The sequence below is a fragment of the Heterocephalus glaber genome, unplaced genomic scaffold, assembly GCF_053883595.1.
Source record: "Heterocephalus glaber isolate CG9 unplaced genomic scaffold, H.glaber_assembly_v1.0 deba00000592, whole genome shotgun sequence".
Classification (NCBI taxonomy): Eukaryota; Metazoa; Chordata; class Mammalia; order Rodentia; family Bathyergidae; genus Heterocephalus; species Heterocephalus glaber.
In genome coordinates this window covers 264429-290618 of record NW_028258150.1, presented here as the reverse complement: position 1 = coordinate 290618, position 26190 = coordinate 264429, and the positions used below count along the sequence as shown (strand labels likewise).

General features: G+C 38.2%; 2 protein-coding genes and 1 pseudogene across 2 annotated transcripts; 2 read left to right on the top strand and 1 right to left on the bottom strand.

Moving 5' to 3' along the window:
• The first annotated feature begins 361 nt into the window (after positions 1–361).
• LOC147829586 (olfactory receptor 4C12-like) lies at positions 362–1291 on the top strand. Its single transcript, XM_087204843.1, is given in 1 exon segment — positions 362–1291. A coding segment is annotated over 1 exon segment (930 nt).
• A 10965-nt stretch (positions 1292–12256) lies between these two features.
• LOC147829585 (olfactory receptor 4C46-like) lies at positions 12257–13195 on the bottom strand. The gene has a single exon (XM_087204849.1). The coding sequence runs from the start codon at positions 13184–13186 to the stop codon at positions 12257–12259; it is 930 nt and encodes a 309-aa protein (XP_087060975.1). The 5' UTR covers positions 13187–13195.
• Positions 13196–20465: 7270 nt separating this feature from the next.
• Positions 20466–24956, top strand: LOC101715134 (olfactory receptor 4C12-like; annotated as a pseudogene).
• Positions 24957–26190: the final 1234 nt, after the last annotated feature.

The window sequence follows — 26190 nt, the reverse complement described above, 5'->3', positions numbered from 1 at the left end:
AAATCCATTTCTTTTAGATGTCCTAGGTCTTATGAGAATATTTTTGAAATCAGGAAAATAAAAAAATAAGATAGTCAACTAATAGAAGTTTTGAGGATTCTATTTGTGAAGAGTTTCAGGAAGAGGGGCTGGGGATTGATCTCAGTGGTTCTGCAGCCTGCCTCGCAAGTGCAAGGTCATGAGTTCGATTCCCGGTACCCAAAAAAAAGAGTTTTGTGAGGACGAAGAGTAACCCATGAAGTGGTAGAGTAATGAAAAGGCAGAGTTTTGGATTATTTGATTTTCCATGGTTCTTCTTTACCTTCCTTTTTGCTCCAGGGTAAATATTTGTCTCTGCAGTTCTTATCACCCACACTGTCACATGGAGAATAAAAGGAACGTGACCGAATTCATTTTAATTGGCCTTACACAGAGCCCCCAAGTACAGAAGGTGGTGTTTGTGGTCTTCTTGGTGCTGTACACCGTGACACTCTCTGGCAACCTGCTCATCGTGGTCACCATCGTCAGCAGCCAGGCTCTGAGCTCCCCCATGTATTTCTTCCTCAGCCACCTCTCCTTGATAGACACAATTTATTCTTCCTCTTCAGTGCCCAAGCTGATTGTGGACTCCCTGCATGAGAAGAAAGCCATTTCCTTTAACGGCTGCATGGCCCAGGTCTATGCAGAACACATATTTGGTGCTACCGAGATCATCCTGCTGATGGTGATGGCCTATGACCGCTACGTGGCCATCTGCAGGCCTCTGCACTACACGACCATCATGAGCCACAAGCTCTGTGTGCTCCTCGTGGGAGTGGCCTGGGCTGGAGGCTTTGTCCATGCAACCATTCAGATCCTCTTCACAGCCTGGCTGCCCTTCTGTGGCCCCAATGTCATTGACCATTTCATGTGCGACTTGTACCCTCTGTTGAAACTCGTCTGCATGGACACCCACACCCTCGGTCTCTTTGTTGCTGCCAACAGTGGCTTCATTTGCCTGTTGAACTTCCTCCTCTTGATGGCATCCTATGTGATCATCTTGCGCTCTCTGAGGAACTATAGCTTGGAGGGTAGGCACAAAGCCCTCTCCACCTGCTTGTCTCACATTACAGTTGTTATTATATCCCTTGTGCCCTGCATATTTGTGTATCTGCGCCCAGTGAGCACTTTGGCAATTGATAAAGCTGTTGCTGTCTTCTATACTATGGTAGCCCCTATGTTAAACCCTTTAATCTATACTCTCAGAAATGCAGAGGTAAAAAATGCAATAAGGATTCTCTGGAGCTGAGAAGTGACTTCACATAATAGATGACTAGGATCTCTGAACATTTCCTAGAGATGAGATAAACGAAATCTAGTCCAACTTTCTTGAGCTACAGACAAAGGTATCAGTTGGAGTGCAGAGTTAGGCAGTACTTTCTGATAGCTAATTAAGCAGTGGACTGGAAACAAATACTAATAAAAAAGAGAAATAATACTATCTCCTATCTTATACTCTTATCATCACAACTTACTGCCTCTTAATCAGTAAATATTAATGAAGTAAGTGAAAATTTAAAACATATCCAGAAGGTAAAAATTATGAATCTAGAATATTGTATTGATACCATAACAATCTTATGTTGTAATGTTGAGATGCTTTTACTACTGATGTTTGAAAATAGCATGCTAATGATATTCTTTTACTTTGGACTGTGGCTTCCACATAAATTCTTTCTTGAGTATTTATTATTCACCAAGCATTGGGTGAGCAGTAAGAAGGGTAGTGTTTATCTAGTGTCTACATGACTGGCCTTGTACCAGTCAGAAGCCAACCAGGATCACACACCTTTCCTGATTTGAACAGGGAATATTTGCACATGGTTAATTTTATCAGATGATTAATGATAATGATGTAAAGAATGCCCTAGGATTGAAAGGTGTACATCCAAGTAAGGTGTGCAATTTGGGGGCTGGTTCCTCCCCCACGTGGAGATTCTAATATTTTGGAAAGTTGTAGTTGTTGTCTGTTGAATGGTAAAGTTCATTTTGTTTTAGTTACCAGTAGCTGGACAGAAGCTGGCACACAAGAAACCTGTCTGGTACTGGCAAACTGGGAAGCACAGCTTGGGGTGACACTGGGATGGTGGGGTTGCCCTGGTGAACAAGGGACTGTGGCTTTCGTTGGCAAACAGGCTGGGGTCCAGCTGGATCAAGACAGAAAACAGCACACGACAATGCATATTGGCAGAGTTGGGCAACTGAGAGATGGGGCACCGGTGAGATTCACTGAATCGGTCTCCAGAGATGTCCCCGAAATTCAGGGAGAAACTGTCCTTGAAGGTGTTAGGGAAGCTCAAAGGAAATGGGCACCATTGGATATCTTGTCACGTCCCTCCATACACACACATGACTGATGCACACATTTTATCTTTGATTTTTACAACACATTTTCCAGGATAATCAAGCTCATAGCATTATTCTGTCCCATCTGATGTTTGTAGTAGAACGGATAACTTGAGACATTACTCCTTATCCTACATTCTATTATATGTTTTTAAGTACAAGATGTAGCTGTTGATAGTTCTTAGTTTCAGGCTTATTTTTTATATTGTATAGCCAAAATGAAAAAAATAGCCTGGGTTTGGAAAGATTTTGTATAACATAATTTGCAGTAATTTCATTGCTAGCTATATGCTGGTATCTTCATCCTTTCACTCAAGATACATAGACAGAAGATGAACAATTACTTGGAAGCAGTTTTGTTCAACAGATTTAAATATTATTATTATTATATAAAGATTCCACTGAATTTCAGGTTCATTAATTGTAGCACTCTTCCAAGTGTGAAGGACCTAGTCTCCGATCCTTTTTAAAATAGGTTGCTCAGTCTGTAGGAGTTGGCTTTGGAAACAGACTGAAAAGCTGAGGTGAAATATGAAAGAGATGGCATCAGGGTCCAAAGTTGAATGGAACTTCCATCTTGCAGAAAGGTAAGATCACACATGAAGTCAACAGTACAGATAACCTAACACCAAGATACAGGAGAAATGTCAGTGCGATGGGTATAAAATGGAGCCTGGAGAAGTTGCTGCATACAACCTAGAGTGTCAACAATGCATTCAACAGCCATGAGGAAATTAATACAGATGCCTGGACAGTGTGTACCAAAAGAAAGCAATGAAGCTGGGGATGTCTGTTACATTTCATTCAATGAACATGTCCAGATGGTCACAGATAAACAACCTTCATCAAAGATAATCTTCATGCATACTGCACTTCTTAGTTTATGTTCACTTACCTTGTTTCCCCATGTAATATTTTACATGACAAATTTGAATCTCATGAAAAAACATAAAGAGCTGTCATTTTACTAGGGAAATCCCACTGTCTCCTCCCCATTTTGATCCTCTGGTTCCCAGATCATGATACTTCCAGCTCTGGCTCCTTTCAGCAAGTTTCTTTACTTTCTTTAGTGGTCGTCATTGCCATGAGCTGTCATAGATAGGCAAAATTATGCTCAACTTTTCATGATGAGTTTGGATTTCTAAAGATATTTGTCACAATGATTCATATATTTCAAATAAAAATAAGTGCATATATAATGATTGCATCATACAAGTTGTGTTTCAGTGTTTTCTACCTTTATTGAGAGGTTGACAGAATTGTATAAAGTGTACTACTTGATATTTTCACAGATGCATACATTGTGAAATGTTTACCACAGTCAAGTTAGTATCTATCACTTTATATAGTTATCATTTTTTCCTTAAGACTTAAAATCAATCATCTTAGGACATTTGGAATTGGACTATATTATTAACTGAAGTCACCATATTGTACATTAGGTTCCCTAGAATGTATTTTTCTTGTCTAAGCATTACTTTAGACTTTTTGGTTAACATCTCTCAAAGCCTGCAGGTTGCCATTCTGGTCCTATGTGTTTGACTTTTTAGCTTCCCCCCAAAAATAAAATCATGTAGCATTTGCCTTACAGTACTTGACTTATTTCACTTAGTGGAATGTACTCTAGGTTCACTTATATTGTTGCAAATGCCAAGATTTCTTTTATTTACAAATGCTGGATAGTATTCCTATTTTCTTTTTGGTTCTGGGGATTGAATTCGGGACCTTGTGCTTGTGAGGCAGGCGGCAGCATCACTGAGCTAAATCCCCGGCTGTATTCCTGTTTTGTATGTGTGTGTGTCTGTGTTTTAGCTATTACAAATTGTGCTGCTATGAACATGGGTACACATATATCACTATAGTATGATTCTTTTAATTCTTTGGGGGAAGATACCCAGCAGAGGAATAGCTAGGTCAAATGGAACTTCCAGTCCTAATTCTTTGAGGTATCTCCATACTGATTTCCACAGTGCCTGCACCAGTCTACACTCCCACCAGCAGTGGAGCAGGGTTCCTCTTTCCCACAGCTGCACCAGCATTGTTATTGGTTGATTTCATGATAGCAGGCATTCATTTTGGAGTGAGGCAGAATCTCAGTGTTGTTTTCATTTGCATCTCTCAAATGACCAGTGATGTTGAACATTTGTTCATGTATTTATTTGCTATTTCTACTTGTTTGTCTGAGAAATGTCTGTTCATTTCAGATGACTATTTTTGGACTGGGTCTTTAAATTTGGGAGGTCTGATTTTTTTAAGTTCTTTTTTTTTCTTTTATTGGTACATTTTAGGTATACAATACATTTGCATTTATTGGTGGGTCCTTGTACCTGTACGTGATGTATATTAGTTCTTATTTTTTCCCCATTACCTGTGCACCCTTCACCCCTTACACCCTTCCCTATTTACATAGATTTCGTTTCCATTTTTTTTCTTTTCCCATAATTTTTCCTTTACCTTCTTCCCTTTCCCCTTCCCCTCCCAGTACCCCTACCCTTTTGGACCATTTCTTCTTTCAAATTAGGATTTATTCATTTTATTCCTTATTTATACTTTCAGTTTCTCACACTAGGGAAACTATTTGGTATTTACACATGTGTGTCCTATTTATTTCACTTAAGAGAATGGCCTCTATATGCATCCATTTAGCTATAAATGTCTCTAGTTTCTCATTCTTTATGGCTGAGTAGTACTCCATTTTATAAAAAAACCCACATCTTCCTTTTCCAGTTTCCAGTTGATGGGTACTTGGGCTGTTTCCAAGTTTTAACTATTACAAACTGTGCTGCTGTAAGCATGGGTGCACATATATTACTGTGGTATGATTTTTAAAAATTCTATTGTGAAGATACCCCGCAGGGGAATAGCTGGGTCAAATGGGACCTCTAGCACTACTTCTTTGAGTCATCTCCATACTGATTTCCACAGTGGTTGCACCAATCTACATTCCCACCAACAATGGAGAAGGGTTCCTTTCTCCCCACACCCCCGCCAGCATTTGTTATTGGATGATTTCTTGATAGCAGCCATTCTTTCTAGGGTGAGGTGGAATCTCAGGGTTGTTTTCATCTGCATCTCTTGAATGACCAGTGATGTTGAATATTTTTTCATTTATTTATTTTCTGCTTTTACTTTGTCTGAGAAATGTCTGTTCATTTCAGATGCCCATTTGTGAATTGGGTCTTTGAATTTGGGGGGTCTGATTTTTTTCAGTTCTTTATATAGTCTAGCTAGAAGCCCTTTGTCTGAGATACAGCTGCTAAAATTTTTTTCCCACATTGTAGGTTGTCTCTTAGCTCTGTTGGTGGTTTCTCTTGCAATGCAGAAGCTGTTTAATAAGATGAGATCCCAGTTGTTGATTCTTTGTGCTAGTTCCTGTGCTACTGAGGTTTTTTTCATAAAGTCTTTTCCTATGCCAATGTCTTCAAGAGTTCTATCTAACTTATCTTCCAGCAAGTTTAGTGTTTCTGTTTTAATATTTAGATCTTTAATCCACTTCAATCTTAGTTTAGTGCATGGTGATAGGTATGAGTCTAGTTTTAATCTTTGGCAGGTTGAAATCCAGTTTATCCAACACCATTTATTAAATAGGCTATCTTTCCTCCAGTGAGGGTCGTTGGCTCCTTTGTTAAAGATGAGGTGGCCAAGTATGTCTGGAGTTGTTTCTGCATTTTCTAACCTATTCCACTGATCCTCATGTCTGTTTCTTTGCCAGTACCATGCTGTTTTTATCACAGTAGCTTTGTAGTATAGTTTCAAGTTGGGGATTGGGGTACCCTCTGCCATGTCTCTGTTGCCTACAATTGCTTTTGCTATTCTAGGCCTCTTCTGGTTCCAAATGAATTTTTGGATTGTTTTCTGAAGGTCCATGAAGTCTGCTGCTGGGATTTCCATTGGGATTCCATTGAATCTATATAATAGTTTTGGAAGTATGGCCATTTTCACTATATTGGTTCTTCCTGCTCAGGAGCAAGGGATGCCTTTCCATTTTCTTATATCCTCCTCTATCTCCTTTTTCACAGTGCTGTAGTTTTCAGTGTAGAGGTATTTTGCTTCCTTTGTTAGATTGATTTCTAGGTATTTCATTTTTTTGAATGCTATTGTAAAAGGAATTGTTTCCCTAATTTCTCTCTCAATGAGTCTGCTATTTGTGTATAAGAAGGTTATTGTTTTTTGAGTGTTGCCCTTATATCCAGCTACTCTACTCAATCTGTCAATTAGGTCTAGAAGAGTTTTTACCAATTTTTTGGGGTCTTCTATGCAAAGTATCATATCATCAGCATACAATAACAGTTTAACTTCTTCCTTTCCTATCTTTATTACTTTTGTTTCTTTCTCTTTTCAAATTGCTGTGGCTAATGTTTCCAGAACAAAATTGAAGAAAAGTGGTGATAGTGGGCATCCTTGTCTTGTTCCTGATTTTAGCATGAAAGTTTTCAGGTTTTTTTTTTTGGTACTGGGGATCGAACTCGGGACCTTGTGCTTGTGAGACAGGTGCTGGAACCACTGAGCTAATTCCCTGGCCCAGTTTTCAGTTTTTGACCATTTAGTATGATTTTGGCTGTTAGTTCTTCATAAATAGCTTTAATCAGGCTGAAATAAAGACCTTCTATTTCAATTTTCTGTAGCATTTTTATCATGAGTGGGTGTTGGATTTTGTCAAATACCTTTTCTGCATCTATTGAGATGATCATGTGGTTTTTGTTCTTGACTCTGTTAATATAGTATATTACATTTATTGATTTACAAATGTTGAACCATCCTTGCATCCCTGGGATAAATCCAACTTGGTCAAGGTGTATGGTCTTCTTGATGACACTCTATTCTGTTTGCCAGGATCTTGTTGAGGATTTTTGGATCTATGTTCATTAGAGAGATTGGCCTGTAGTTCTGTTTTTGGGTTAGGTCTTTCCTTGGTTTTGGAATCAAAGTAACACTTGCTTCCAGGAATGAATTCGGAAGCCTTGCTTCCCTTTCAATTTCCTTGATGAGTTTAAAGAGGAATGGTGATAGTTCTTCTTTAAGTGTCTTGTAAAATTCAGCAGTGAAGCCATCAGGATCTGGGATTTTCTTTGTTGGTAAATTTTTTATTACGTTTTCAATATCACTGATTGCAATTGGGGTGTTTGGAATTTCTATATCTTCTTCATATAACTTTGGTAATTCGTATGTATCTATGAATCTGTCCATTTCTTCTGTGTTTTCCATTTTATTAGAGTACAGTTTCTCAAAGTAGGTATTGATGATCCTCTGGATTTCTGCTGGTTCTGTTGTGACTTCACCTTTTTCATTCTTAATTGCATGGATTTGAGGCTCAGCAGTTTTAAGCAGGATATTGAAGGTAAGAGAACATAGTCATGGCATAGCCTAGATTAGAAGTAAATCTGTGTTTATCCAGTTTATATGTATTAGCTACTAAACTATCTTTGTTCCTATGTAGGTCAGTCATGTACAGGTGGGGTGGGGGTTTTTACTTGTTCAATAAATTTAGTAATTTCCAACTAATTGATAGCCACAAGAGCCTTTAGAAGAGGATAATTAGTTCATAAAAGAATAGAACTACAAACACACTTGTGGGATCATACATATTTCTTGTTCACTGGTCACAAATAACAGTCTATCTCAACCCCTAAATCTTACAATCTTCTCATTCTTTATTTAATCCAGGGGTTTGATTGTATATTTTGGTTTCAGTTTAAACCTCACTTTCTGAAGAAGACTTTCCCCATGCTCTGAAATCCTACCCCAGCTTAAACTGTGTCTTCACCACACACACATATGACATGGTATCCATTTTTATAGTAACTGCCAGTCTGTTTTTTAAAAATAATAGTTAATTTCTTTGCAGTTTGAAGTCAGAGATGCCTGCTGGGCAGTGGAGGAAGATTTGTTGGGTTTAATGTTCTTTCAGCCACCGTTGGTTCTTGAGTAAATTACTTAAATTAATAGAGCTTCAATTTCATCTATAAAACAGGACTATCAATAATACCTATCACAAAGCTACCTCAGGTAACAAAATTAATACAGGACCAAGTGTACAATAGTTATTGTCATTGTTATTTATTTAACAATGGGGTATTTCAGATGTTCAATAAATATTTGTTTTAAAAAATCCAGGTTCTAACAGCAGCCTCATGGTTGTCTGTACTGGTGAGTTCTAACCCTTCTTAAAGAATTGGTCATTGGTCAAAGGGGCAGTAGGGGAAGGTGTATGTATTTGGTTGGTATTCTGACAAAGGTTCCTGAAATTAATTACTCTTCCCTGGAGGAAAGGGTGGACACATGAGTTAGCCACTCGACTAAGACTCCTGGTTTTTAGCAAAATAATCAAAGGAGTTGAAAGGAGAGACTGTGAGGGTTTGGGGTAGAACTAATCACAAAAGCAATTATTCTTCCTGGCACACCCAGAGCCTAGACACGAGATTCTAAAGAAATGATGAGAGAAGGAAGGCTCAGTTCCACAAGGAGATACTCTGATACTCTACCTTTACTCTCTCATCCATCTATCAGTTCCACTTCTCTAGAGAACCCTAAAGAACACAGAGCCAAGAACAAGTAAAATACATGCATTTATTATAAGGAACCCCAGGGAAGTATTCACAATAAGGGTTTGTTTGTTTGTTCATTTATTTATTTATTTAAGAAAATGGTTGCTGTGGTTGTGGAGGCTGGCAGGTTCCAGTATCTAAGTTTGGCTGTAGATCTGGAAGAGCCAGTAGTTTAGTTCCAGTCTGAGACTAAGGATTGAAGTAAGAAGAGCAAAAAGCAGAGTTCCAGTGCAAGTGCTGGCAGGGAGAGCTGATGTTACAGTTCACCTTCAAAGCAGGAAAAATAAGAGCAGAAACAAATCTAAATCTAAATCTAGATCTAAGAAAAAAAGAAAGAACTTTCAGTATGTCGCCCTGTTCACAGTTCATAGTTAACCTGACTATGAGAAACTTCGTGACTTTGCCTTTCCAACTTGTCTTGCTGTTTAATTTTATGAGCACTAAACCCATCAAAGTGCCTGCCAGAGGGCAACTAAATAAATAATTGTTGAATGCATCTATGCATTAATAATCACAGCCACACTGAATTGATTAGATTTCCTACATACTGTTTTCACCTCCTGGATTTTGTTTTGTACATTCTTCTAGGAATATGCTAACCTCAACCTCATGCCTAGGCACTCTGTTGCCTCTTTTTTATCTTCTTGGTCCCATTCATGTATTTTTTTTCCATTTAGGAATCCTTGTCTGACTCTTCAGCATATTTTGTGTTCTTTATCATGCTTTCACAGCATCATGTGCTTCCACCATCTCATCATTGTGTTACTGTCTTATCATTTCCTGTCCTCTTCTGGGACTGTCTTACTGGATCATAAGCTCTGTGAAGGCTGGCACTGGGTTTCTCTTCATTCACCACTGAAGCTCTAGCAGGTATCAGTGTGCCTGGGTCATTTTTTGGGTTCCAAAATATTTGTTGATTAATGAATGACAGGCTGAAGAATCGAATAGAATGTTGTCTTAGTTACTTTTTTTGTTGGTTAGACAAAATACCTGACACCCAAAGTTAAGAGGAAAGATGTATTTGGCTCACAGTTTATAGAGGTTTCAGTTCATAGTTGGCTGGCTCCATGGCACGGTGACATGGCAGAGGAGAAACAGTTCATGGTGGGAAGAAGGCAGCAAACAGTGAAGTAGCAGAGCAGCAAGCAATGACAGCAGCCCTCAGTCCCTTACATTCTATCCAGGCTACAGGCCCTTAGGGCTAGTAGTACTCACACCCAGGGTGGCCCTTCTAACCATGTACACCCAGAACTATGCAAAACCAATTGGTGGACTAATTTAGTAATCACACACCCTTGATCCCAGCATCGCACCCTCAATCCCAGCATCACACACTCAAGATCCAGCCACCTCTGAAAAACCCCACCTATGGATGCTTTAGGATTTGGAGAAACATCTAGACATAAGCCATAACAAACATATTTATTCTGAAATTGCTTTGTGTGTGTGTGTATATATATACATTATATATAATGTATAAAATAAAATATATTGTATATATGTATATGTTATATAAAATATATTTTATTTTTATTCAGTAAAGTAATCTTAGTATTTATTGAGAACAGTGTGACACTTCAGTACATGTATACAATGTGTGATGATAAAACCAGGGTGATTGACTTATCTATCAACCTCAGGAATACATCATTTCTTGGTGTCACAACATTTAAAATCCTCTGTACTACTTATTTTGAAATATTTAATTAATTGTTGAGAATGGTAGTTATCTCCACTATGCTGTAGAATGTTAAAAATTGAAATTATTCCTCCAATCCAACTTTATCCTTGTACCACTAACTATCCTTTCTCCATCCCCTACTCCCCCAAACTCTTCTCAGGTAGAATTGTAGTTTTTAAAAAGAGATTCTAATAGCAAAATCTTACCTAAAAGGAATTAACAGAGAAACACAGCATAACTAAGTCCTATTCATAAGGAAATGAAATCTTGCTCAGAGCAGAGGGAATAGCAAGGTAAAATCTTTGCTTCTATGCAAAGATTCAAATACTTTGACATGCCTCAGTTTAAGCAGGAGTAAAAACAAATGCGTGGTTTCTCTAAAAGGTCAAGCTAGAATTCTCATCAGAGTCTGAATCAGGTGAGAATAGGAAGAAAAATCCTTCCTACTTTACTATATTTGACCCTATGTTTTATTGAATTTATTCGCCATCTATTTATGAGATATTCATCATGTACCAGGCATTGTTCTACCTTGTAGAAATTGTTGTTATCTAGCAGGCAAATGCCTCATGGAATATGATTGTATGTTTAATAAGTGAAAATTCCTTTATGACATTGAGGTGTCCTTTGATTTAGGTCATCCCTCTTTGTGATGGATGAGCAGCATTCAATGGGTGACATAAATAATACCAAATGGAATAATAGGAAATTTGGAATCATGGTGTCATCTTTATTTCCTACCCATTGGCATGTAAATAGCCTATTGCTTTTATTGCCCTAATGTAGTTAAATACAATAATGTTTCAGGCAACAGAGGACCATCAATTTTTGCATGTAAAAACAAAGAGTTATTAATGAAAAATAGTCAGGTTTTTGTTACCTAAGGAACTAATATATGTAATGAACCAGCACAGTCCATTTGCTCGATAAATGCCATTATTATGATTGTCTGACTTTTCCATGATCATGGCATGGCAGGGTAGATAGGAAATGAATTATTTGGGGAGTTAATCATGTTCTGGCTAAGGCTTATCAATGTCAACTATCAAAGATTTTGGTACCTTTCCCTTTCTGTCAGTTTCCTTGTCTATAAAATGGAGTAAGAGCAGAACCCACTTCTTTGGGTTGTCATATAGAGATCAGCACTTAGTGTTAGTACACATTGCTATTTCTTTACTTTTCATTAGTTGGTAAGCCTACGAATTCCTATTTCAGGATGAAGCAAATGAAACTAGATCTCAATTTTATAAATTTCATTTTATTCCAGAGATTAAATTCTTTTTAATTTTTAATTTTTATTAGTACATGTCTGCAGTACATAATGATTACATTCATCATGGGGAGTTGGTACATGTACATAACATATCTGAATTCTTTTTGTATCCTCTTCTACTCTCTTATGTTTCCCTTCTGTTGATCTATTAGTTTCCTTCCAGTTTGCAAAATATCTATAATAAGAAACAGAGAGACAGATCTTGGGGTTTCCTAAATCTGAAAAGAATGGCTATGGGTTAGACTTAACTTTTTCATTCCTCCCCACGACATAGGCTCTATAAATCAACTGCATAATTGATTTTTTAATCTAGTAAGTATGTTTCACTGAAATTACATAAAATGTCCTTTTGCTTTTTTACTCACTTGAATTAGTATTGGGCTCCAGGTACATTTACTCGTTACTTGAAAGAACTTTCCTGCTACAAAATTTCCTGATGGCATTTTTCACCTGAGCATTTCTTAAGGTATAGATTAAGGGATTTAACATGGGAGTTATCATGGTGTAGAATACAGCAACTGCCTTATCAATGGGTAAAGTAGCTGCTGGCCTCATGTACACAAATATGCAGGGCACAAAGTATAGGACAACCACTGTGATGTGAGAGGCACAGGTGGAGAGAGCTTTGCTCCTTCCCTCCAAGCTATGGGTTTTTAGGGAGCACAGAATGACCACATAAGAGACCAACAGCAGGAGGAAGTTCAACAGGCAGATGAAGCCACTGTTGGCAGCAACGAATAGTCCCAGCGTGTGGGTATCTGTGCAGGCCAGGTTGAGCAAGGGGTTCAGATCACACATGAAGTGATCTATGACATTAGAGCCACAGAAGGGCAGTGGCAAGATGAAGAAGATCTGTACGGTTGCATGTAGAAGGCCTCCCACCCATGACACTCCCATTAGCAGGCTGCACACTCTCCGGTTCATGATGGTTGTGTAGTGCAAGGGCTTGCAGATGGCCACATAGCGGTCATAGGCCATCACCGTCAGCAGGATGACCTCAGCACCTCCAAAGAAGTGTTCTCCAAAGATCTGAGTCATGCATCCATTGAACAGGATGGTCTTCTTTTCGTGGAGTGAATCTATAATCAGTTTAGGGGTACTAACAGAGGAGTAGCAGGCATCAATGAAGGAGAGATAGGCCAAGAAGAAGTACATGGGGGACTCTGACAATGGGCTGGTGGTGATGGTGACCATAATGAGCACATTTCCTACCATGGAGATGGTGTAGATGATCAAAAAGACAGCAAACACGATTTTCTGCATCTTTGGGTTCTCTGTGAGCCCCAGTAGAACAAACTCTGTCACATTGTTCCCATTCTCCATTTATTTCATCCAATGACTAATTAAATTACCTGAAAAAAAGGAAGGAACCATGAATGGATTTAGTAAATTTCTCCATTCAAGTAAGTAATGATTGTCTGTATTACCTCAGGCTATGAATTTTTCCTTTTTCTCCTTGAGATAGGGTATTGCTACATAGTTCAGGCTGGTCTTGAACTCATATGCAGCCCAGGCTGGCCTTAACTGGTGTTGAAACTCCTGCTTCAGCTTCCCACATGCTGGGATTACAGGAGTGCATCACAAGCTGTGAATGCTTACAAAGCCTTTCTTTGAGATGGAAAGATTTTGGATTTCTGAAGATTGCCCAAAGTGCCTTGCAGGTGAAGGTTCTATTAAGAGAGTACAGATGAGGAACTTTTGTAAACACACAGAGCAGGGGATGTGTGTGTGCACTTAATGATCTTTGGTGATTGAAAGTACTAGATTGTGCACTAGTAGCATCTAAGCCTGCAAAGGAAGGATGATGGTGAATGTGGAGGTCATGAATGCAAAATGTTTTCTCTGTCTCTTTAAAAATGGAGCACCTTGATAGGTAACAGATAATATGAACAGAGAGAGAATTTGAAGGAGCAAAAATCTTGGCTATTACACTAGCAAAAGTGCTCGTGTGCCTAAGGGAGGAGGTTTGAGGTGCAGTCAGTGAGCAGAAGACAGAAACACCTGTTAGACTATTTGGAGGAGTCAACATCAGTAAAAGGGAATAACTGTTGGGTATATGCGTGATATAAAGGCACTGAAGCAGGATTTATAATGCTTATTGTCAAATCTAATGACAAGAGCTAATAATATATACTTTTATATTATTGAGTGCTTCATGCATTGTATTGTGCCCAGCTGTCTTCATGCAAGAACTTTTCAACACTTACAATAATCTATGTGACTGGTATTGTTTAACCTATTTTGCAAATGAGGCAAAACCTCAGTGATTCAATATTACTAGACATAACAACCATGGTGATGCTGTGTAACACTACTGAACACTTACTATGTTTTCTCAAAGACATTTCTTGATTTCCTTCTCACTACATAAGGAGATGATTACTACTATGATTTTTACATTGATTTCACACATTAGAAAATAGAAGCTCAGAAGTTAACAATGTCGTACAATTCAAGCAGGTAATAAAGAGCAGAGGCAAGATTAGATCTCTTTTCTTATCTTTCTAAACTTCAAATTCTTAATCCATTCCCCATATTGTTATAATACAAAAGATTGAACTAGTAATTTTCGTTTAATATGATCACTATGATTATAATTATTTTAGTATTACTTCAGAAGCAAATTTGTGTGGAACGTTTTCATTAGTGTGCACACATACACACATAGTGCCATCTTTGAACATCCAAATTTTAAGAAATATGTGGTTTTCCATTCAGTGAAGAATCTTTTATCTTGGGTCCTCTCACAGCCTCATTTATTCCTTTTCTAATATTCAAAACTCAGGCTCCCAGACTCTTCTAAAATGTTTGAAAAGACTTCGCTGTAGTTATAAATGGTTTTAGGACCTCAAAACTAGATTGGAATCCTTGCTTTTCTACTTGAAATTTCTTTTATCTTGTTTACATTTCTTGGCAAGCTACATTTTTTTCCCTCATCTACAATGTGCAAGCAATAATATGCATTTTACAAATTGTTACAGAAATTAAGAGAAGAAATATATGAAAACATTCACTACAGGGGTGTAGACACATATAGGACTTTCATTTATTTTATGAGCCTAAAAGATATACCTAAGACACAGAAAGAACCAATAGTACAGCGATAATAGAGAAAACTGTAGTCATCCAATATAATCAGAACGACTCATCATCAATATCACTCTCCAAAAAGCCAAAGAGAGTCCTGTTATCCACAGTAGCTGATCCCAAGGAAGTTTCTCCATGTTTGTACTTGGACCAAAACGACTGATGATTTATGCCATTCAATATTCCTGTTTAAGTCTTTTGTGTATGTGAAATGTATTTCAGTTTGTTTTGAAGATTTATCATGATTATTAAGGAGGCATCTCACAGCCAGTGCACAGTACCTAATTTCAGGGAGCTGGGTCCTACAAGTTGCTTAATTCTATGAGCCTCAAAAGTTTAAATTTCCAAATCATGTGAGTAATATTTACCAATTATATTTCATAGAAACAGGATGAGGAATAAAAGTTTCCATTATTATATTTGAAAAGTGTTGAAAAATAATTATTAGTATATAAGGAAAGTAAGACTCTTTTGAAAACATTAGTACTATTGGAAAGCTTGCCTTAGTTGTCTGTAACGATTTTAATGATGTTTTGAAGTCTTCACATATAATCTCATCTCACACTGCCCTCCTCTTGGATTAAGTAATCTTAAATAAGACAGATAAATTGCATTTAGGAAGACATCATTTAGATAATTTGATATCAAATAAACAGTAGTTAAGGAGTGTAAACCTAAATCTTCTTTTCTATCTCAAGTTCTCAAAACAGTTTCATAGAAAAGCTGAGATTTGAAGTTTTAATATTCTTACTTGAAATATTGCAGAAAAATGATGTTCTGTGCAAAGTTCTGGTTCCTGCAGGGGAAAAGGAAGAAAGTGTAGATGGAATAAATTTAGATGAATTACTGTACTCATGATGAATCTTGGTCTGGAGATAGTAACCGCAAAAGTTATTTGCCTTGTACTGCACAGATATTTAAAGAGGTTTCTACCAAGTTTCAAGGACGTTGTCTTACAGCTGCTGATATCTCTCCCAGGAATTAATCTTTTTTTTTTGATAGAAAAGCTTTATCTTAGAAGCAGATATTCTGGAGAGACACATTTGGGAAAATATTTTTTGAATGGGGAATTGTATTCCCAACCCTTTGAGCATAAGCACATGAGTTCGCTTTTTCCCTGTGACCTTGAGATGTTAGGAAACTGAATGCCATGTAAATACTAAGGGGGCATAAGTCCAACATGGAAGCCTCTGTTCCAATTCCTCCATTAACCCATGCCACCGAAGGAGTTTCTGTTTTCTCATCAATATTAAAGCTTTTCAGGAATCCCCCTACTAATTGAAATCTAGTGCAGTTAGATCATAAAATTAATGGCATCTGTTGTAAAGGACTTGACTCCAAAATCACTGTTTTTCACCACCATCCTTGCTTTATTGAGATATATTTGACAAATAAAATTTGTGTATTTTTAAGATATACTATTCAACGTTTGACATGTATATACAGTGTAAAATCATCATCACAAGCAAGTTCACTAGCATGTCTATCACCTTACATAGTTCACCTCCTTATATTTTGGTAGTGAGAAACTTAGATCTATCTTCCCACATTTCTTCCCCCAAAGTTAAAGATACAGTCTTACAGTGATACATGCACACCCATGTTTATAGCAGCACAATTATAACAGCTACATTTGAGAGGTAGCTTATATATATATCAATAGATAAAGAGTGGTATATATACACAACGCAGAAGTATTCAGCCAGCAATAACAAGGAATGAATTCGAGTGATAAGTAGGAAAGCCTGAACTTTCCAAGGCCCGGACAGCTATCTCACCTAGGGCTTGGATAATAACTTTTGGCTTCAACTTCAACATCACTTTCTCAAGAAAAGCTTCCTGTACACTTCTTTCCACCCTGATTGTGCAAACATACAGCACAGTGTCTTTTTAAAAATAGAGCTCACCACTGTCTTTTTGTTTTTAATAGTTGAATTTTTGTATCATGAGGGCATAGACTCTGTGCTTTGGTGGCAGGGTAATTTTTTTTCTTAAATTCTTTTATTGGTACATTTTAGGTATACAATACGTTTACATTTATCATTGGGTGCTTGTACCTGTACATGATGTATCTTGGTTCTTATTTTTTCCCCATTACCTGTGCACCCTTCACCCCTCCACCCTTCCCTATTTACATAGACTTCATTTCCATTTGTTTTTCTTTTCTCATAATTTTTCTTTTCCATTCTTTCCTTTCCCCATCTTCTCCCAGCACCCCTACCCCTTTGCTGGAAACTGGATAAAGAAGATGTGGTTTTTCTATAAAACGGAGTACTACTCAACCATAAAGAATGAGGAACTAGAGACATTTATAGCTAAATGGATGCACATTGAGGCCATACTCTTAAGCCAAATAAATAGGACACATGTGCAAAACGGAAGTTTCTCTAGTGTGAGAAACTGAAAGTGCAAATAAGGATTGAAAGGATTAATAACTAATAATTGGTACTTTGAAATAGGAAAAGGCAGGCTAATTAAAAAAATTTAAATATTTGTTCTTCCCCCTGCTGATTTTTGATATTGGCAAATTAATTAAACTTACGGTGTCTCAGTCTGTGAAATGGGATGAATAGTTACTATCACCAAGGACACTGCATGTAATGTGTTTAATATGGAACTTGGCATAGAGTATTGTACAGTTGCTGTCATTGTTATTATTGAACAACTCAACACCCACTGCGTTTTAGATGATTAAAGAAACTTCGTTATAAAAAGAGATAAATCATTCAGTTTCTGACTGTAGCCTAATAATTACTTTAGTCTTGTGGTTGAGTTCTCTTACTTATTTTTAGGTTCTTTATTTTCTGAAACTTTTATCTGTACATGTTTGTAGCACATCACTCCCTTTCCTCGCGTGGAGCCGGCACTCGTACATAACACGTTTCAGTTCCTTTCTCATCCACTTCCGCTCCCCTTCTCCCCCTCCCTCCACCTCGTGGAAAAGATCTACCTCCCTACTTCTGATTATGTCTTTATTCTCCTATTTATTTGTATCTTGGGTTTCTCATATAAAGAACTAACTCTCATAGAGAAGGTTACTCATCAGCAGAGACACAGTAGGAGGATGAGATAAGTCTTTGACGTTTTGGCAAAGGTTACTGAAACTGACTGCTCTCTCTGTGAGTAAATACTGCAGAGGGAAGTCGCACATTTTCATAAACCCTGGGTATTTATTTGTGAGGACTGAGGGAACTGAGAAGGTGAGGCTGGAAGGGTTTCTGGGCAGAGCTGATCTCAAAGGCAGTGCCTCTTCCAGACGTGCTCTGGAGCTGGACCCTGGCATCTCTGGAAGTTTTGGGAGAAAGAAGCCTGAGTTCCAAGGAAGAACACATGTGGCTGCACCCTGGGCATCAATGGGAGAAGAAAACTGAAAAATAAAACCCAACGAAGCAACCAACTAAACAAAAAACAAGCCCTGGAAGAATTGGTTTCAGAAAATTTCTCACCCAGGGAACCTTTTATGAACTGCTGATATTTGGTAGCCAGATTTGCTGTACAGATGGCTGCTTTGTTCTAGGCCTTCTATTGGCCCAATTCCTATGTTAAAGTTATGAAAACTGAGTCCCATGGAAGGGAAATGGGCTGTTGCTGCTGAAGTCACCCCACTTTCTTTGAAATCCAAATTCTCTTTAAACATAAAGTTAATGCATGCACTCCTGGGGGAGTTTATTATCAGAATGCGTGCAGGACAGAGTGAGGCTTCCTGAACATGTCGGGCCAGGTGAGCATGGGCGAGTAACAGAAGCACAGTTTTCTTCCTTTTCTGTTATTTACTTCAGGGTTTTGTTTTCTGGAAAACATTGATCTTTCTCCCCTCCCTCCCTCCCTCCCTCTCTTCCTTTCTTCCTTTCTTTCTTCCTTTTCTTTCTCCATCCTCTCCTCTCCTCTCCTCTCCCCTCTCTCCCTCTTTTTTTTTTTTACAGTGAACTGAGATGACCATTACACTGGTTGCACATGCTTTGTGCTACAGCGAATTCTGGCAGAGTCTATTTTAAGTATTGTTGAGTCTCCTAGGCACCAGGTGATGTGATAACTCTCAGTATTGAGTTGTACAAAATCGAACACTTGCTCTTTACTAGTTTTCATGAAAAGCAATCTGTGACCTTCATTTGCCAATATTTTTCTCTCATGTTCATACTAACGACTACAGCCAGCGAGTTTGATAAAAACTTTGCAACAATGCAAAAGGTTATAGCATTTTCTTAAAAGACTTCCTCACATTACACTAAGCCTGTCTTTCCCCCTTTTAAAAATTTATTTTCTTTGTTTCACTGCTTCCCTCTCCATGCCCTCTTCTGCTCTAGCTCCCGCCCTCCTTTCTCTCCACTCCATCTTGCTGTTTTCTGGCCTCTTCCTCTCTCTCCATGGCCCCTTCTCCCACTTTCTTTAAATGTTGCTTTGTTTAAATGTTGTTCTAATGTTTCCCAGAGAGGCAGACTCCACTAAGAGTTATTTGAATAGTGAAATGGGTTTAAGAGTCATGTTTGGAAGGAGTATCGTTTTCTTGTGTTGACATATAGCTTCAGCAAATGAATTAATAAAATAAAATGACAAAAACTCCCATAAAACAAGAAAGCAAAATAAACAATAAATTGTTGTATTAAGAATGCATTTTCCTTCTTCCCCTCTTTCCTTTTCTTCTCTCTCTCTTTCTCCCTTTTAATCACATGATATCTATTTTGACATTTGTTCTTATCTCTCGTTTTCCTTATTTGATAGCTTAAGTGTCCATAGTTTTTGCCCTTTAGAGGTATTTAGAGAACACTGTTAAAATTTTCTTTAGTGACACTTTCATGAGGAGAGGCAAATTGTGTAACAATTGCAGAAAGCTGAAAATGACTTTTATCTTCACAACAGTTCCATAGGTATATTTAACTATATATAAACAAAGCACAGAGACATGGAATGACTTCATGAAATGAATTCATTCAAATTAGAAGAACAATTTGGATTTTTTCTTTGGTGAGTATGTCCATCCACTCTCAAGTAAACTACATGCATCTTTGTGTGTGTGTTGTGTGTATGCTGTGTATTTGGCCAGGTCATGGATTGGCTCATGAACCTTGGCAACAGTATTTTGCTTTTCTGATTTAAGCAATTACACATTTTCTTTTTCTTTTTGCTTCAGAAAATTGAAAACAAACCTGGAAGTTCTAAAGAACAAAATAAATACTCTTCAATTGTCATGTATAGAATATAAAACATAAAAGTTAAGCCAGGAGTCATGGTGTGCACCTGCAATCCCAGCACTTGGAAGGCTGAGGCAGAAGGATCACGAGGTTGAGGTCAGCCTGGGCTACCTCGTGAGCTGGAGGCCAGCCTGAAATACATAGTGAGACCTTGCCTCAAAAAAGGGAAAACATTAACGTGATCTTCTGCTTGTCTTCTTATTAACCTAGCAAAACACTAAAGCATCCAAAGGTACATTTATTCACCAAGTGAAAATCTTGTGGAGAATGGATATGCCTCTTTTTTTCCGATGATCATCTGTCCATAAACTAAACTGACAGAGAGAATGAATAATGTGACTGAGTTCATCCTTCTGGGTTTAACCCAAAATGTGGAGCTTCAGAAAACTTCCTTTGGCATGTTTTTAATTGTTTACCTGGTCACCTTGGTGGGTAACATGCTCATCGTGGTTACCATCAGCACCAGCAGGGCCCTAGGGTCCCCCATGTACCTCTTCCTGTCTTATTTATCCCTCATAGATGTTTGCTGCTCTTCATCCATGACTCCCAAGATGCTGGCTGACACCCTGTCTCTGAGAAAAACCATCTCTTTTAGTGGATACATGACTCAGGTCTTTTCTGAGCATCTTTTTGGTGCTGCTGAAATTATCCTTCTCACAGTGATGGCCTATGATCGCTATATGGCCATTTGTAGACCCCTGCATTACATGGTCATTCTGAACCCACAAGTGTGCAGGCTCCTCGTGGGAGTTGCCTGGGCTGGAGGCTTTGTCCATGCAACCGTTCAGATCCTCTTCATAGCCTGACTGCCCTTCTGTGGCCCCAATGTCATTGACCATTTCATGTGCGACTTGTACCCTCTGTTGAAACTCGTCTGCAGGGACACCCACACCCTCGGTCTCTTTGTCGCTGCCAACAGTGGCTTCATCTGCCTGTTGAACTTCCTCCTCTTGATGGTGTCCTACGTGATCATCCTGTGCACTCTGCAGTCTCACAGCTTGGAGAGACAGCAGAAAGCCCTCTCCACATGTGTCTCTCACATCACTGTGGTCATCTTATTCTTCGTACCCTGCATATTTGTTTATTTGCGCCCAGTGGCCACTTTCCCCACGGATAAAGCAGTGGCTGTGTTTTATACCATGATAATGCCTATGTTAAACCCTTTAATCTACACTCTCAGAAACGCTTAGGTGAAAAATGCTATGAAGAAACTCTGGGTCCAAATTTGACTTTGATGGAGAAACAATCACAAAAAAATTACTGTCCTTTGAATATTGCAGAGAAAAGCATATGATACCTAAGTTTCCAGGCCAAGTAAAATGTACACATTAAAGTATGTTGTTGGCAGTAGACAGAGCCTTTAAGGAAAGGCTTCAGCACTAAATTCTTTGCCATTATAAAAAAATCCCATTCAGATCTATGCATTGATCTTATGGTGATCAAATTTTGGTGTATTGCCAGGATCAGTGTACGTTCTTCAGACTTAGCTCTAGAAACTTAATGCATCAGGACTGTTGTTTTCTAGGCATATCTGCATTTTAAATAAATTATCCAGATGCTTCTTAGTAAATGATCTATGCTTACATTTGGTTCAATAGTGTTACATATTATGCTTGTGTCCTCAGTCTATTAATGAATCACCCTACTGTACATTTCCTGGGACGATCTTTCACAGCAGAAAATATGAGAATTATGATTGTTGCATTTTTCATAAATCATGCAATGTACATACACTATATTTGCAATTACTCAAAAACATTCCAAGAAAACAGAAATGCACCTAATTTCTCTGTTCCTTCTGTGATGAGTAATGCTCCAAGCCAACGAGTGCTATAGGAAAGTTGGGTTTGGAGTGACTTTCAATTTGCTTGGTCATTTCTGTCCTGTCCTTTCTTGATTTTCTGATCTTCTTTGGCCTTATGCCTCCATCTCTGAGGCTGATATATTTATGGGTGTGATTTTCTCTTGACAAACCTGCTTAAGACTCTAAGAGTAACTTTACTATGAATCTAGGTCAATGCAGCAGGCAACTAGGATATGAACAGACATAAAATAAAGTTAGTTCAGAGGAGGTGGCACAGGGATATGCTCAAACTCTGGGTTCAGATTTCCTCTGTTTTTGGTGACTTGGCAAAGTTTTTAATCTCTTTCTTCCATGACCTTTTTTGTCTGTAATAATAGGAGTCATAGTATGTCTCTCATAAAGTTTTGGGCCATTTAAATGAGTTAAATGGTTATTAAAAGCATCAGGCACATAACAAATATTATAAAAGAGTTTTAAAGACCAAAACATCCATTGGTGCTACCCCAACTTTTGCCCTGTATTTCTTCTAGAACTAGCAGGATCTTCATTATTTCTGTATGAAGACCACATGAACTTTTCCCTGGTCCCTGTGCCATTAGGGGTAATATACATCACTTTGTATGGTCAATCCTGTGTCATACAACTCTTTCATTGAAGTTTAGCAAAGGACCTTATCGACTTTTAGAGTGTTTATTTGGGCCCTGGGAATCCCATTAGAGTTTTGGAAGATGTGGAAAGATTCAGGAAATGAGGTCAATAGAGCTAGTGTTCAGTTGTATCTCTCCAGTTTACATAACATTGTACGCATTTCACAATATCTCAGAATCTGAGTTCCTATGTACAATGAAAATGTAGTATACATTTCATAAGGCTATTTAATCTAGGTGGATAAGACATTGTGTGCAAAATATACAGGATTACGCTTGTCACTGAGTGGATGCATAATAAACTTCACAGTCTTTACAACCTATCTCTCTTCTTCACCAGTGTCTCATTTCTGTTTGACTCTTTAAAAGAAACACAATTTACTTTTACATTATTTACCATTCAACTTCATGTAGATATTATCTTAGGAGGGCATGAAGAGTTTTCTGAATTCTGAGAGTAAATCCTCCCACATTAATGCAGTATGGATAAGATTAACTCTGAACAATTAACCATAAAATCTGAGCATCTCCCAGATGAAAATCAGGTTAAGCAAGGCCTCAAAATATAATGGAGGTCAAATGTTTGAGACTCCACATATGAGTGAGATCATGGGATAGTTCTCATTCTGTTCCAGGCTTGTTTCAGTAAACACACTGATTTTCAAATCCATTCATGTTGTTGAAAGCAACAGGATTTCATTCTTCTTTATGCCGGAGTAGTACTCCATTGTGTGTATATACAACGTTTTCTTTATCCATTCATCCATCGATAGACACCAAGGCTTGTTCCATATCTTAGCTTTTGTGAGTTTTGTGACAATAAGCATTAGTATGTGGGTCTCTTTAATTCCTTTGTGTATGTGACTGTTAATCCTGTTATGCCAACTTCTTTGCATTAAGAAATGCCTAGCAGAGTAGTAGAGCTTGCTCTTTAGTGTGTTTGGGTGAGTCCTGGATGTGTGGCCTCTGGTACTCTATGCTGTACCTTGTCTGCTCCTCTCCCTACGTGCTTCCTGGCCTCCATGAATTAAGCAGCTTGGCTCGACCAAACCCTTCGGCATGTTGTTCCTGTCTTGGAATCATGAACAAGAATTCTTCCAAAACATGAGCTAAATTAGTTGAACAGAAAATTCTCAATAATTTATTTTTAATTTTTTTAATTCTCAAGAATTTAAAATGACCAATGAGTATATGAAAAAAATATGGTCAACCTCTTTATTCATTAGGGAAATGAAAATCAAAACACATCTGAGTTTCCATCTTCCCGCAGTCAGAATGGCTATCATCAGGAATACTAAAAACAATGCTCGTGAGGATGCAGAAAAACAGAAACTTCTACGCTGTTGGTGGGAATGCAAATTAGTACAGCTACTATGGAAATCAGTAGGGAGATTCCTCAGAAAATGAGAAAGAGAACCACCATATGACTCTGAACAATTTTCTTGGTAGCATTTGCACTATTTATCTGGATTCCATTTTTGTCTCTTTCTCCCAACCAGGGTTCAAATTCTGTCAACGTGGAGGCATTGGGTAATTTTTCATGACTGCTTTTGCAGACTCTGGAATAGACTTGGCACAGAGTAAATGCTGATTAAATAGTTACTGAATAAATTCCCTCCCTTCCCACTCTAAACCCTAAGTGCATGTTTAAGAGGGGCCCTTGCTCACTGGAATGTTTCTGAAATGGATGAGTCTGCATTCTCAGTGACACATTGAAATGGAAACCTTTGGCTCAGTTTAGTAGAACAGCCAGTGTTCTTAGCCGACGGCATCAAATCACCTGTAACTTGAAGGGGTTTAGTAGGTGCAGTTATGTAGCCTAAGGAAACCGCAGCAGAGTTAAATCACAGAACTTCTGGGAGTAACTTGCAGAAGCACATGTGTCACACAGCGATGCCAGAGGAGGTGCAGCCGGGTTCCTGCTTCTCTGACCTCAGAGACACTCGGACTCTGAGGACACAGGCAGAATCCAACCTCGGACAGCCATTCTTCCCTCACAGCCTTGCGCGGATGTTCCTGGTTGACAGAATGCAATCCCAGGAGTGCACCCAAGTGGCTTTTGTGTCAGTGAGTGGACCCATAGGTTGGAAATGAATGGTTCAAGGTGCAAACTGGAGAGGTCTTGGGTGGCCACACACTCCTGGTTGTGACTGCAGCTGGAGATGACGTCTCAAAATAGATTTTATTTATCCCATCAAGAATTATTTCTACATAAATGTTGGATGCCACGTTTCTGATCAACACATAGGAAATTAAAGCAAATACAAAGGACCACTAGAAAGCTGGACAGTAGGAAAAATATTGCTGCCACAGACAGTTATTCAAATATTTATTTAAGTTTCATGAAGTACTTGTGGTCCTATTAATTGTGGTGAGTTCTGAAGTAGAAACACAAATGATTAGAAGTTATCTTGCTTTTTGGGACCAACATAGCATAGCATATAATTTGATAATAACTCTTAAGTAGCTATTCTAACTTAAGATGTTTATTAGTAGGAGATTTCTTAAATTAAAAAAAATTTCTTTTATTTGTTGACTTTTAAATAGAATTTCTGTCTTTATTTTATAAAATTCAGGTAAAAACATGATGCTTCAATATACACAGAAGTGATTGCTACAGATAAGCCATTTAACACATCCACTACACAGTGGTCTTTTTCTTGGCTTTTGTGAGAAGGCTGAAAATCTACCTTCTTAGACAATTTCCAGTATCTCACACAGTATTTATGACTATAGTCTTTATGCTGCACTTTAGATCCCTCTATATATTTTCATGTACAATGGCAAATTTGTACCCTTCTACCTATCTCTCTCCAGTTTCCCCATCCCCTCCCCCCCCTGCCTCTGCTAATCACTGTCATGTTCTGTTTCTCTGTGCTTTTTTGTTTGACTCTACACATGAGAGTGATGCCATATTTTTTCTTTTGGCCACTGGGTTGCTTAATTCAAGATAATGACCTTGAATTCAGATTTCCCCACATGATTGAAAATGGCAAGTAAGACTATATTCTGATTTTTTGTTTTCTTACCCAGAGCATCTCCAGATAATAGTGTGGAATTTGAAACAAAATGCATGCTTGTATTATCACCTTTCTGCCAATGGTATGAATTACCTGACAGCCACAACTTAAGGGAGGAGAGATTTAGTTTGGCTCCCAGTTTCAATCCATGGTTGTCTGGCTTCAAGGCAGGAACATCATGGCAGAAGGGAGTGGCAGAGGAAAGCTGCTCAACTCACAGCATCTGGAGGCAGAGGGCAGAAGAGCTTGAGAGACAGAAGCCAGCGACAGATAGAGTACAAGGTGATGTCCCCTTGACCAACCCAGACACACCAGAAAGTGTGCTTTTCTAATCTCCTAGGTGACTCTCAAGGCAACCAGGTTGAAAATGAAGATTAACCACAATGCTGTTGAATTAAAAAATGAACAAATAGATAAATAACTGCACACTACAACCAAATAAATCTTTTAAATATATATTGAACCCCACACTAACATGCAGAAAAGCTTGATTATTAGATAACAGGAAAAATAAGTTTTTTCTGGAAAAATGGGGAAAGAAGTGATAAATTCATCTGTACTGGACCCAAATAATCGAGTG